This window comes from Poromitra crassiceps (genome assembly GCF_964638095.1).
Source record: "Poromitra crassiceps genome assembly, chromosome: 29".
NCBI classification, from domain to species: Eukaryota; Metazoa; Chordata; class Actinopteri; order Beryciformes; family Melamphaidae; genus Poromitra; species Poromitra crassiceps.
In genome coordinates, this window is record NC_139641.1 from 15,671,276 (window position 1) to 15,686,291 (window position 15,016).

Below are 15,016 nucleotides of genomic sequence, written 5' to 3' on the forward strand. Positions count from 1 at the left end.
TGTAATTTTTTGTTTTGTTTTTTTTGGGGGGGGGGGGGGGGGGGGCTGGTGCTCAGTGCTCGCATCTTAACGTGTCAGAACATAACCGTGAAAACGTCACCCACTGTGTACAATCTAGTTAGGAAACTTTTCTATTCACAGTGCCATTGGCCAGACCCAATCAAAAATCTGATTCTGATGTGAAATTCTGATCATTATTGTATGGTATCATATTTGGTCTGGGCAAAAGTACCTGTTATCTAGGGGTGTCAAAGTTACCATGTAAATGTCACTTCCCAGTAAGAGTGTTTAAATTTAACTCTTATGTGACTAATGGGGAAAATGGAGCAAGTAAGCTTTTAATTACATAATATTGCGGACATTGTTCTGATTGTTGTGAAATAGTGGATTTTGTAATAAATTCAACTTTGATTTACGTCACGTTTTGTCATTACTCTTAACATTTTTATTCACAATAGTAAGGCAAACATGTAAGCGATGCTATGAAAAGTTTTTTTTCTGTCAGGGCGAGCCATATTACCCAACTGTTGGTAATGTGTCATGACTCAATAGTTTCATAATTTGTAACCGATTGCAGTTGGTAGTACTTTGCATTCATAGTAAACTGCTCATTGGCATGTCCTGTATGGTATAAGTAAGTACCAGTGAGGGGCTAATCCTCATTAAGTATGACCATTTCAGAGCACAATGTACATATTCATAAAACTCAATTTAACCTTTGGATAAAAAGCTATGTATCTTTATGAATAAGGACTTAATTGCCTCCAGAATTGTGTAGATTAATTTCAATGCAGAATCCAAACTCCTTTCCAACCCTGCAGCATTACTACACAATATATGTACATTGGTAATGGTCATTTTGGTAGAATTGGTGTATTATGCAAATATAATATAATTATTACTGTAAAAATTAAACCCATGATATATTTTGTAAATAATTGTCCCTGAGTGTCTTAAGATTTAAAACATGTGCCCTATTACCTCTATCCATAATAAAAACTTTATTTTGATTGTTATTTTGCTCAATATTTGATAAGTAAGCCTACTATTTCACATTCCCTGACTTCAGGGTTATCATATTTTACATTTATCAGTTTTAAATTGACTATTACATGCTTGACACAGATGACTCAGTCATGCAAAGATATGAATCCTGTTTTGTGAAATCTTGATATTTTGATGGTCTGATGCGTTTTCTTACATTTTGTTTGCAAAGAGACTGAAGACAGCAAAATAATGACCTGAAATGTATTTCACTGTGTAAAAGATTGGGCTTGCTTTGGATTTGAGTCTGGAAAACATAAATTCAGCATTTCGCTCCATGATATCTTGCTGTGTTTCTGCTTCCTGGAATATCCTGTACTTAGAGGCAGAAGTGCACAAATTCTGTTATTAGTTTGGTAGAGTAAGACTGGTAAAAGTCCCCAAAATAATAATTCTACTTCAATAAAAACACTGAAATGTGGTACTGTAGTACTGTTATTGTAAGTAAACATACCCTATCAATGTTTACAGGAAGGACATATTTCACTGTAAGGGCAAATAGGAAACAAAAACAGATATTGGCATTGAAACTATCAAATTAAAGTATACCCATATTGTTCTGAAACTGTCTGAGATTTAGCCATCCAAACAATAACAGACTCCTGTGTATACTGCCATTGATATCTATAAATGCTATGCTCTAGACTCCAAAAAAAATCATAAATGTCTCGCACATTGAAACAAGTTTCCCAATATATATAATATATAATATATATATAATATAGGTTTGTGGTGTGTGGTATGATTTGTACAAAAACTGTTATACTAATAGACATCCATATAGAAATAATCTCAGTCCCAACTCCAAATTAACAGTAATAAAAATCAACATTGTTCATCGATCTCCCTGGACTGTCTGTGACTTTTGAGATCACTGCACCATGACGACGAGGATGCACGCACTGCGCATGCGTGTACTGTGTAGCAACCTCTAGCTACTAGCCTAGCCGTGTGGTGTGTGGGTTGTTTATTTGAAGGAGGCAGGTCGCAGTGGGCAATCCAAAGATGATATCTGTGTTGTGTTAACTCATTGGAATATTACACATTATGTTGTAGCCCCCTTTCACTCCCAGCCAAGCGCAAACTGCTGACAAGAACAACGGCAACTTTAAAAACAGCGTGTTTCTTAAAAAGTGTGGCCTCGCCTGGTTAGCTATGTAACGTTAGTTCGCTAACTAACTAGCCACATGCTAAGCTAAGCTGCGACCCCTTCCAGTCAGCAACAACTGCTGCCACGCCAAGATGGACGAAGCCGAAGCCACAGTCGCAACGATCAAAGAGGATGGAGCTGAAAAGCAACACGGCAAGTCAAGACAACAAATGAGAATCATCCGAAAACAATGGGTGGTAACGTTACAACGTTAGTAGTAGATATGCTGCGGTTGTTAGCATTGCATTAATATGATCGTTAGCAACTTAGCATAATCATCACACCAGTGTGCAGCGCAGCAGGATGTCCCCTGTGTTCAGGACACTGTTGCAAAAAATATCTAGTACACCCCTCCCCTCAGATGATCAGACATTCCAACTGTTCAAAATCAAATATAAACTACTACATGCAATAAGTAATATGCACTGCTTACTGTGTCCATTCAGTGCTGTTTAAGTATGCTATATGGTCACATGATTTAAGTATATTTAAAGAGTACATCTCATGAGCAGGCCTAACGCTAGCTATGACACCATTGGCTAACAAACAAAAAAGGGGAGGGGGGGACAATTTTGCAAGCCACTGTTTTTTAGCACATTTCATGTGTTTCATATAAAACAGAAAAAATACCCCCAAAAAATCCTAAACCAACTTGCTCAGGGCCACACCACAACCAGGCTTGTTTAAAATGGCATTTAAGAAAGAAGGAGATAACAGGTAAAAAAAAAAGATGACACCTGTTAGATAGTAGTTATAGTTAGGTAGTTATAGTTATTAGGGTCCAGTTAGCCAGCCGAGTGGCTAGCTATAACAACATAAGCCTACTGGTTCAAAACGGACACACACACACACAAGGCTGTGAAAAAGAGGACCCCTTTGAAAATATGTTTTCCCTCACCGAAATGTAGCTTAACTTTGGAGTGTTATTTAGCCACCTTCCTGGCCAAGGGTTGTGTAACAAGGGTATTTGTTCATATTTCATACCCTGATTTATATAATACTGTATTATAATAAAATAAAAAACATGATGCAATTTTTTTTTGTTGACGAGTGATTAACACGTTGACTGCCAATGACGAGATATCTCGTCTTACAGAATCCAACCGTTGAGTGCCAAAGACGAGATATCTCGTCTTAAAAAAAAAAAAAAAAATTGACGGTCGGGCGTGGATCAACGCTCCCCCCGTCTCCTATAAAAATATTGGAAGTATTGAATGTGTATAATCTATTTTACCGACCAACTAAGTGGCGACAGTGCTCTCCCGACAGAGAGAAAGCCAACCAAAAACAGCCGCGGGAGGAAGCCATTCTCAAGGAAATGGCTTGGCGATTTTACAGTCATCAGTCACCAGACTCGCCCGAGAGCGGCCGCGCCAGCAGCAGCACACCGAGAGCGGAGAGCGGTGCCTGGGTGCTGGCGTGGGGGATTGCAAATTTGCATAATAGATTATGGGTGAAACACACTTTGAAACACCCGCAGAAAGGCCAGAATCGCACGCATTCCGAAAACCCAGAAACGAACGAGCCTCATTCTCATACTGTAGGCGAAAACGCTTTCACGCTGCTGCACACGGGCGCACAACGGTGGGGGGTTCCAAAAATAGACTGGGTGGGCAGCATAAAGCCTAGAATCGCACAAAGCTTCATCAAAGCTCTCAACCGAAAATCCAAGAAACGATTGATCCCCATCCACAGTCCACACTCGCCGACGAGGGGCCGCCAGAGAGGGAGGCTGCTCACTGCTCAGACAGGCAGGAGAAACTGGCTTGTGACAAACGCCACCAGACACGCCCACGGAGGGAGGAGTTTGAAGGAGAGGGTGTTCAGAACTATATTGTTCAGATGTCTGATCTCTCACTGATGCCAAAAATAAATGGTTAAAGTGACTGTTCTGCCTGTTTGATTGAATTTCACAAAACTGTGATTATCTCAGCTTCCTGTCTCAGACGCTGAAACCATGCTGTACTCAACGGCTAATATCTACATAACTACTAACTCTACAAACTACCGTAACTCTTTTAGACAGAGAAAGCACACATTCTATTAGTACTTTTGTGAACTTTGTGTTCACAAACTCCAAGCAGAAAATAATCCTCGGCTCTTGTAAAATGAGCCAGAATCCTCAAAAAAACCCTCTGGCAGAACCTACCTACAGTAAAAAAAAAAAAAAAGGCTGGCAGTGAATGTGTTAAAAGAGATATTTAAAAAATCCTCTGTTAAAGAAAACTAACCCAGTGGTTCTTATATCTGAACAAAATGAAAAAAGAATTTTGAACCTGGCTTTATCCAATGTTCAGATTTCTGTTCTGGAAATGTATGCAAATTAGCACACATTTATGCCTCATTTCCACAATTTTAAACATACAATTTCAGAAAACTTGTAGTACAGAAAATATTTGTCTTGCGTAGTAAAGTAAGTATAATAGTCTATAGTATATAGTATAATAGGCCTATTCAGTGTGCGCACCGGGTGTAGTAGTAGTAATAATGATAATAATAATACATTTGTGTAATTTTGTTTTCTAAACAAATCTTATTTTTTGTTTTTATAATGCATTTGCACTGAAAGGATTTGTTTAACTAATATTTGTGAACTTTCATTTTCATATATCTTTTTAACAGTTATTGTTCATATTGTGCTTAATTTATTAATTAAAAGCGTTATTGATAATGAAGTAGCCTATGCCTCCTCATGTTCATTCAGGGATACTATGATGACGGTGGTTTGGGGCCCCCACTCTAAGATGTTGCATAGGGGCCCAGAAACGGCCTTGGCCCGCCGCCCTGTCCCCGCTGCGCTCCCTCTCTCTCACCCCGTATGTGACAGGCAGACGAGGCAGGGATGTAAAGCATTCCTCATTTCTCAGCACATGTACGCTGGGGTGTTTATGTTTTATGTAGACTACTCCAATTTAAAGGTCAGCAAGTGAATGCTATTGTAACTTCATATAGAGCAGCGCAGGAATGAGCCTGGACGTAGCAAAAAGTAGCGTACATGTAAAAAAAAATAAGCACATGTTATTGCAGATGGTTAAGGGGGGGGTTAAGAGTGCTAATAATGCACAGAAACAAAGGACGAGGAAATGATTTGTCAAGTCATCGAGGTACCCCTGCGTCTTTGAACGGGACGGAAAACTAACGCTATACTGCAAAGCATGTAGCCTACAACAAGCATACACCTCGACCAGGACATCCTTCAAAAACGTTTTACCTCCGCGACGTATATGTGCTGAGAAATGAGGAATGCTCTACATCCCTGCCTCGTCAGCCTGTCACATACGGGGTGAGAGAGAGAGGGAGCGCAGCAGAGACAGAGCGGTGGGCCAAGGCCGCTTCTGGGCCTTTTGGGGCCCTATGCAACATCTGACGGGCCCTACACACCGCCCGCGATAAAGTCGCATGTACTCGCACTCGCCCAGTCAGCCCTGCCCCGCTGCTACAGCGTGGTTGGCTGCCTTGCTGTATTTCCGTCTTCAATTGGTCGATTTCAAAATGCCCCTCCTTCCCTCGCTGCCATCTTGTCACTCACCAGCTTGCAAAGCATGCTGGGATACCTGGCGTCAGGACATCGCAGGGGATAAGACGAGAGGAGGGGCCAAAACCGAAATAGACCAATTGAAGACGGAAATACAGCAATGCAGCCAACCAAGCTGCAGGGCCAGTTCGAGTACATGCGAGTTTATCGCCTATGTTCGCGTTTGGTGAGAAGGGGGTCTTAAGAGTGGGGGCCCCAAACCACTGTCATCATAGTATCCCTGAATGAACATGAGGAGGCATAGGCTACTTCATTATCAATAACGCTTTTAATTAATAAATTAAGCACAATATGAACAATAACTGTTAAAAAAATATATGAAAATGAAAGTTCACAAATATTAGTTAAACAAATCCTTTCAGTGCAAATGCATTATAAAAACAAAAAATAAGATTTGTTTAGAAAACGAAATTACACAAATGTATTATTATTATTATTATCATTATTACTACTACTACACCACTACTACTACTACACTACAGGCACACTGAATAGGCCTATTATACTATATACCAGAGGTTCTCAAATGTTTTTCAGCCAAGGACCCCTTACAAGATAGAAAATATACCGGGGACCCCCTCATTCTGATTTGTGATTTTGGGCTAAGCTTAATTGTTTCCACGGTAATGTACTTGACTTTTAATTTGATAGGTTTGTTATTAGAATGTAATCCATGAACCATTTTAGATTTAAAGCATAAACTATTTTCGTTGAACTATGAAGATTTTGCAAAAAATATATATATTTTTTTTTTTTATTACATTACATTTACATTATGTCATTTAGCAGACACTTTTGTTTTGTCCAAAGCGACTTACAATATCACAATTTGTCAACAGTACAGAAAACCAATATGCAACACAATCAATGACAGCCAAGATATTTTGATAGACTAGCACCATGTAGGAAGTAGTAACATGTAGCATTTTATTTATTTATTTTACCTGAAAACTTTTCGCGGACTTCCTGGCAAAGTGCCACGGACCCCCATTTGAGAACCACTGCTATATACCGTACTATAGACTATTATACTGTCACATCGTCATTATTAAGGCGGCTTATGACTGCAGTATTTTAATTACTCAAAATATAAGGCGACTAGAAATGGCAACCATATTCTTATTCGGGCAACCACAAGCTCTTGCCAGGTTGCCCCTCCGGCAACCACTTTTAAAAGTTAACGTCGAGCCCTGATGTACTGTGACCCTAAAAGGCTATTTTTCTGATCATTTTCATATAATAATGTTGGAGAGACACTGTTTTTTTGTGATGACCAGTAGAATGTAAATAGTAGCTGACTTAGATGGAGACAGAGAAATACCAGTAGTCGTACGGTACTCCATAGTAACTGTGTGGCTTGTATGAAACATAATTTTAAGATTATCTAAACTAAAAATGGATTTGCACATACATTATGTTATTGTGTTTTCCTGTCTTTTTTTTTTTTGCAACAGGAGTAGGCCTGACCTCCCATTTTCCCCTGTCTACTTTTAGGGGAGGAGCTTTTGGGGTCTGGTGATTGTGGAGAAACCTTCAGAGAGGACGCCACCTGCCTGGAACATGATGGCCATCATCAGCACACCCAAGGCAACTCCAGAGTGTCTTTAGACCCCCAGCCTGATGATGGCTTACATGATGAAGAACAAGAAGGTCCACAAACTCAGTCTTGTTCTTTATGTTCACTCTCATTTGTTGAATCAGGTGAATTCCACTTGCACATGGTGAAGATCCACGGCCAGGCTCCCCAAAAGGAGTCTGTTGCTCCGATGAATTCTGGTGTGAGGAAGCACAACATCTATGAATGTCCAGACTGTGGGAAATCCTATTCTATCATCGGACACTTCCTCAACCATCAGCGCTCACACAGGCAAGCCTCGAAATCAGTTTTCCACGAGCTCGAACACTTGAAAAAGAAGTCGTTTCAGTGCGAGTCTTGCGGGCGGAGTTATTCTCGCGCGTCGGCCCTCGACGCCCACCGTCGCTGTCACGAGGGGAAATTAGTTAAGTCACGAAACAGGAGTTCCGCCGATGCAATTCACACCGAGGAGCCAAAGGTGGAAAGCGAGTACGGCGAAACCCAGACAGATGTTGCTCCTGAAAAAACCCAGACAGACGTTGCTCCTGAAAAACAGATAGACTTTGCTCCTGAAAAACAATTAAATGTTGCTCCTAAAAAACAGACAGATGTTGCTGCTCCTGAAAAACTGTTTAAGTGTTCATGTGGGAAAGCCTTTGCTGCCCAGTTCCGCCTGAACACACACCAACGATTTAGCCGCAACAGCCAGTGCTCACCAGAACAGATCAAAGAAAAACCAAAGAAAAGCTTTTGTTGCACCGAGTGTAAAAAGACTTTCAGTAACAATATTGCCCTCTTCAACCATCAGAAATGGCATGCCAATCATACACACGATGATGCAACAAAGTTCCCATGTGAGGATTGTGGAAAGGTCTTCATGACTCTGACGTTCTACTACAAGCACCGGCGTTTGGCACACAGCGGAGTGACCCCGGCCAAGTCATTCCTTCACCAAGTGTGTCAGCTACAGAAGAAGGCTTTCGAGTGTCAGGATTGTGGCCTGAAGTTCTCCAGGGCTTCTGCACTTCACTCCCATCAGCTCCTTCACGCCGACGTCTACGGAGACGCCGAGAAGGAGGCTCAGCCGGCTTCTCCTCCGCTACCTCAATATAAGTCCTCGCGAGGCAAACGGGAAGAGACCCGGCACGCGGCGGAAGAAGCCGATTCACGGGAGGACACCCTTCACACTGCCACGGTTGAAGAAGACTCCTATGTAAATGAGATTGATGAAGACGCCGAGAGTTATGACACTGGGGATTTCAATGTAGAGGTTATCAGTGTAAGTGAATCGGATGAAGATGTAGAGATTATCAGCGCGAGTGAATCTGATGACGACGAGCCCCTCCAAGACCTAAATCCTGACCTCGAGCTGCTGTGCGAATCGGACCAGGAGGGAAAAGACGAGATGGAAACGGAGGTTTCCCCAAGTCGACGTCTTGCACTGAAACCAGAGATGGATCTGAAAATTGTGCAAATTGACTTTGAACACGGGGAAGACCGGGGCACACCGGAGACGATGGAAGTCGAGGATAAAACAACCCTCGAAAGATTCGACTGTCCCGAGTGTCTCCGCTGGTTCTCTAGCGCTTCATCGTTGCGTGTCCATAGAAAGTGGCATGAAGTTCATAAGAAAAAACAACAGACCCAGGGTCAGCCCACGATCGTTTATACGTGTGATATCTGTGGCCACGAAACCACTAGCCCTGCAACACATTACAGTCACATCAAAAGCCACAAGGATGAAAAACCATACAAGAATGTAATGTACCGTGCCGCAGGCTTAGAGAACGTAATGTACCATGCTTCAGGGTTAGAGAAGCAGAGTTTCACGTGCGAGGAGTGCGGTAAACGCTTCTCACGAAGGTCCGCCTTGACCTCTCATCAGCTGCACCATCCTAAAAGAAAAGCGTACTCGTGTCCAGACTGCATGATGTCTTACTCGTACGCCGGGAGCTTGCTGAACCATCGCAAAAACTGCCCCGGGCAAACGAAAGATCACGATAAAGCGTTCAATCCGACGAAAACCCTGCTCGGCCCTAAGATTTACCACTGCGAACAATGCGGCAAGGGTTTTTGGTCTTTAGGAGCTTATTCGTACCACAAGCAGAGTCAAACTCAGTGTGCAGACCTGAGGCAAAGGAAAGGCGTCTCCGCCGCGTCTTTGCACTCCGTTAACGGACATCCACGCTCCGGTCTGAAGGTCGCCTGTTCGGTTTGCGGTAGGAAATTCCGTCACAGGCGCACGCTGAAATTGCACATGCGGAAGCATGAAAATGGAGATCACAAATGTGAACTGTGCAGCAGGTCTTTCCGTCTCTTCTCCAGCCTCCTCAGACACCAGGTTGTGCACAGTGAACACCTTCTCCCACCACCCGTCAAGTCTTTTCAGCATCAAGTCGAGCAGGTGAAGAAGAACACGTACGGCTGTCCCGACTGCGGAAAGCTGTTCTCACGCGCCAAAGCTCTCCAGTTTCACATGAAAATGCACGGTTACGAGACCGGCTACTACTCGCCGTCGTCGCCGAGCTCCTCCGTCGCGCTAGACGAGCGGCAGTGCCCCAAGTGCCTCGCCCATTTCGACACAAAGTCCTCCTTACGGGCGCACCGAAAACTTTGCATCAAAAGAGACAGCCGAGCACTCGAGGGTGTTACAGAACCCTCCGGAAATAACGATGCCCTTAAATTGCCCAAGGGCGACACGGATGGCGACGGAAAAGGAGTCCCTGTGGTTACGACAATAGATGCCAAAGACGTGCATGTCGACAGAAAAGGAGTCCCTGAGCGAATGACAAATGAAATGGTCAATGAAACAGACACTGGCGAGCGAAACACGAAAAGTGAAAAATACAAATGCAAAGAGTGTTGGAGAAGCTTTTCTGTGGTCGGAGCTTTGAATTTCCACAAAAGAATTCATCTCGATGGTCACAAATCAAAGGCAAAAACAAAAGTAGACTCGCCCGATTCAAACAAAAGTGTGGAGAGCAGCGTTAAATTTTCATCGACAGAATTCTCATGTCCAGAATGCAGCGAGACATTTGCGCGAGGTTCACTTTTAGCGTTCCATTTTGAAAGTGAGCACAGCAGCGCCGATTTGGAGTCTGCCGACGGATCCCAGCTCACGTCCACAGAGCCGGCTCCAGAAGAAGCCGACGTCCAGCTCACCGGTAGTGAGGCCATCATCTCACCGAAGAAACCCAAATCAAAAAGTAACCAGTGTCCTCTGTGCTCCATGGCTTTCGCTAAAGCCAGAGGCTTGCGTGCCCACAAATGGCAGGCCCACCCAAAGAGCAGGAGAGGCAGGCGTAAAGTTTCTTTAAGTGCAAGTAAAGATTCTGCTGCCTCGACCAGTGAGGTGAGCAAGACGGAAGAGGCTTCTACGGTAAACGACAATGCGACCGTTGTGAGCAAACACAACGCTGCAAAGAAAAACAACGCTCTTGACAAAGGAAAGAAGGAAACGCTATTAGACGTCCCACCTTTGAAATCTGTCCACTGCCTTGACTGCGGGAAGCAGTGCAGCTCTGCCAGTGCACTCCTCCATCACAGAGCGCTTTGCCCGGACCACAAACAGGAGGAGCCTAAGGACGAGAGGCAACCTCCCGAACCCGTGGCCGATGTGCCCCCGCTGCCCGGCCGCCACGCCGAACACACGGCCAAATGCCTCTTCAAGTGTGCCAAGTGTGGCAAAGCTTTCCAAACCGAGGAACGCCTGGAGCTCCACAAGACCCAGGCGAAGAGCCGGCCTTTCTGCTGCGCTCTCTGCTGCCACGGCTACTGGACCGAGACTCAACTCCAGCAACACCTGGCCTGGCACGACGAGGTCCGTTGTCGTCTCCCGACTGAGATTCGTTATAGGCTCAGTGCTGCTGTGACTTCGACTCCTCCAAAACCTGACATCCCCTCTTCCGACAAGGCGGATGACTCTCCGTCTGATACGCTTCTCCCAGGCAGTCGTAGCCACAAGTGCCAATATTGTGGCCGAGCCTTTCTTTCGCCATCTGCGTTGCAACGGCACGAAGCTCAGCACGGCAACAGTAACGAGTCGTATTGTTGCTCCACCTGCCCCAGGACCTTCAGTGAGATTCAGGAACTAATCGATCATCACCAGGAATGTATAGGCGACGACGCGCCTCAGAGCGATGCCCCCGCTGCCGTCTCATCCCAAGATACCAATGGCCTTACTTGTCTCGAATGTGGAACATCTTTCTCTGAAGAACTTGAGCTGCATCAGCACTATATCGAACATGCCCGTGGAGCATATTAGACTTAACTGAACAGAACTCGAATGAAGACACATTAGATTGTTGAACAGGGTTTGTGGTTTCCATACTACTTCTGAGTTAAGCTACAAATGTCTTTGTTGGTCCTTGGTTGCATTTAGGTTCAACAGGCCAGAGAGAAATCAACTTGTTTTCAGTAGATTTTCAATAGTATTTGAGACTCTTAATATTTAAAAATATAAGCTGTTCCTTAGCTCATTTTCCTTATTCTCAGGCTCTTCTTTACACTGGAATAGTATATCTAAATGTTAAATAACACATTTTATTAATTTCTTTACTTGATTGAAAACTGTTCTGCTCAAATGTTACAAGTGTATAGTTTTGGTTCAATATTTTTTATTGAACAAAAAAAGTATCCTTTCAAGAGAATATATAACTCCTTTGCCCCTTTTTGAACAAGCTTGTCAAGAATTTCAGTCGAATCATGTTAATCCAAAAACCTCTGGGATTATTTTTTACCAGTAAAAGGTCAAAACTGAATTGGGCAATTCCTATACAATCATATACAAAAATCAATATGTATGCATGTATATGTCTATGTGCATGAAATCCAAAATGCCCTATTAAATGTGTTAACGAGGAAGAAGGAGCAAATCTGCACAACTAATACGTTGTGATTTTGCTGCAGGCAGTTCAAATACCTGAGGTTTGATAACGGGGTTCTATTGTATACAGCAGGGGTTTTCAAAGTCTGAGAGTGTGGGCCTCCCCCCAGACAAAGCCCCCCTCTCCAGTTTACTTGCTTAACATAGTTTCGCTAGATTACTCGATGCCTATGGGATCATGATTGTTATTTCATCCCATAGACACCCAGCAATTGAGACAAGAAAAGACAAACAAACAAACAAAAACCACTTCCATTCACTGAGCCTCCCCTGAAACTGTTTGGAGCCCCCCTGGGGAGGCCCGCCTCCCACTTTGAAAACCTCTGGTATACAGAGATCCTACGCAAGTCTGGACAAGTATTCAAATTAATTTGATCATTTCTGTTCAAAATGAATCAATATCTGGGAAAAATTATGGGATTTTAATTGAAAATGTGTAGGAACCCTGCATATATGTAAGTAGAGAAAAGATGCAGGTATTTCAAATCAATAACATGCACTTCACTTTTTTTTTAATAAACTCTGAATTGGTCAAATAATTGACTAAGGTTGAACCTTACAGGCAGTTATTGCCATACAACTTACATTTTCATTGAAGTTACCATTATGTTTGTTGTTGATTTACAAGCTTTCATGTAAGTTCCTTTTCATAGTTCCCTTTCTATGTTGTGAATACGCTATCCTTACTCAAATATATTGAGATAACATTTAAGTTAATCTAGGTTGTTAGTTGTACCATTAATTTAGTGGGAAATAATTAGTATTGTAAAAGCACTGTTACAATCCCATTTTAAATGATGAACATGACCAGTTTCTGTACCCTTTCACTATAAGTTTAACCTGCTATTTCTGCAATGAAGAAAACGTTCTCTACACAGTTACAATTAAATGGAACCATTCTTGTGTGAATTGTGTTGGGTGAGTCATTTGTGAAGCCATCTCAGTCAGTGGATGTGTAAGTTTTGGGAATCGTTTAGTCTAGTAACTCTAGTTTGTAGTAGTTATTTCGGTAACACTTAACAATAACGTACACAAATACTGTAGTAGTTACTAGTAAACTAATCATTAACTATTAGTTAATGAGTAGCTAAGCAATAATTTGTCATTAGTCAATCATTAGTTAATCATAGTTAATGAGTAGGTAGTTATTAGTTAATGATTAGTATCTAAGTTCCTGAGTAGAGTAGTTAATCAATAATTAATGATTACTAAATGTCAGCTCGTGAATATAGTAGTTAATCATTAGTTGCTGATTAGTCGGTCAGTTCCATGAGTAGAATAGTTAATCGTTAATGATTAATAAATGTCAGTGCATGAATATATTAGTTAATCATTAGTTAATGTCACATTGTGAGTATAGTAGGCTAGTTAATCATTAATTCATGATTAGTTGTTAGTTCCTTAGTCGAGTAATTACTCATTAGTTAATGGTTAGTCAATGGTCAGTTTGTGAGTATATAGTTAATTGTTAGTTACTCATTACTTAATTATTACCTGTCCATTAGTTACTCTTTTTGTATACCCTATTGTAAAGTGGTGCATCATACTCAGTAGTTTATGAATACTGAATCATTACTTAATTATTATCTGTCTATTAGTTAGTATTTTTGTGTACCCTATTGTAAAGTGGTGCATCATACTCTGTAGTTTATGAGTACTGAATCATTACCTGTCCATTTGTTACTCTTTTTGTGTACCCTAATATAAAGTGAAATATTTCCTTATCAAATAAACACTCAGTCCAGGTGAGATTCAAACCCTGAACCCCAAGATTGTTAAATTATAAGTCTGGTTCTCTCCAATCTGAGCTAACCAGCCTATTAGTTAGTAGAGCCATACTAGGAGTCAGAGACTAAGTATTATGTTCTATCCACATACTAATTTCTGTTCAAGTACTTATAGTTGTTAAGATATATTCCACCCAAATACTACCTTCTCTCCAAATACTTATAGTTTTAAAGGTATATTTCATCCAAATACTACTTCATAGTAGTATTTGGGTGGAATATACCTTCAAAACTATAATATTTGGTCTCTGGCTCTACATATCCATAGTATGGCTCTACCAAGGAACAGGCTGGTTAGCTCAGATGGTAGAGAACCAGACTTACAATGTAACAATCTTGCGGCTGAGGATGTTTATTTGATAAGGATATATTTCACTTCTTTTAGGGTACACAAAAAGAGTAACAAATGGACAGGTAATGATTCAGTACTCATGGACTACTGAGCATGATGCACCACTTTACAATAGGGTACACAAAAAGACTAACTAATAGACAGATAATAATTAAGTAATGATTCAGTATTCATAAACTACTGCGTATGATGCACCACTTTACAATAGGGTACACAAAAAGAAAAACTAATGGACAGGTAATAATGAAGTAATGAGTAACTAACAATTAACTATATACTCACAAACTGACCATTGACTAACCATTAACTAATTAGTTAACTCTACTAAGGAACGAACAACTAATCATGAATTAATGATTAACTAGCCTACTATACTCACAATGTGACATTAACTAATGATTAACTAATATATTCACGCACTGACATTTATTCATCATTAACGAACGATTAACTACTCTACTCATGGAACTGACCGACTAATCAGTAACTAATGATTAACTACTATATTCACGAGCTGACATTTAATCATTAAGTATTAACTACTCTACTCAGGAACTTAGATACTAATCATTAACTAATGACTACCGACTCATTAACTATGATTAACTAATGATTGACTAATGACAAATGATTCCTTAGCTACTCATTAACTGGCTATTAGTTAATGGTTAGTTTACTAGTAACTGC

The 15,016-nt window shown here is 41.5% G+C and overlaps 1 protein-coding gene across 1 annotated transcript; it reads left to right on the forward strand.

The window, feature by feature from the left end:
- Positions 1 to 2,286: 2,286 nt before the first annotated feature.
- LOC310800096 (uncharacterized protein) lies at positions 2,287 to 13,055 on the forward strand (the record flags this gene model as incomplete). Its single annotated transcript, XM_083662673.1, has 2 exons — positions 2,287 to 2,347; positions 7,224 to 13,055. 2 exons carry the CDS (start codon positions 2,287 to 2,289, stop codon positions 11,567 to 11,569), a joined length of 4,407 nt encoding a protein of 1,468 aa, XP_083518799.1. The 3' UTR covers positions 11,570 to 13,055.
- Positions 13,056 to 15,016: the final 1,961 nt, after the last annotated feature.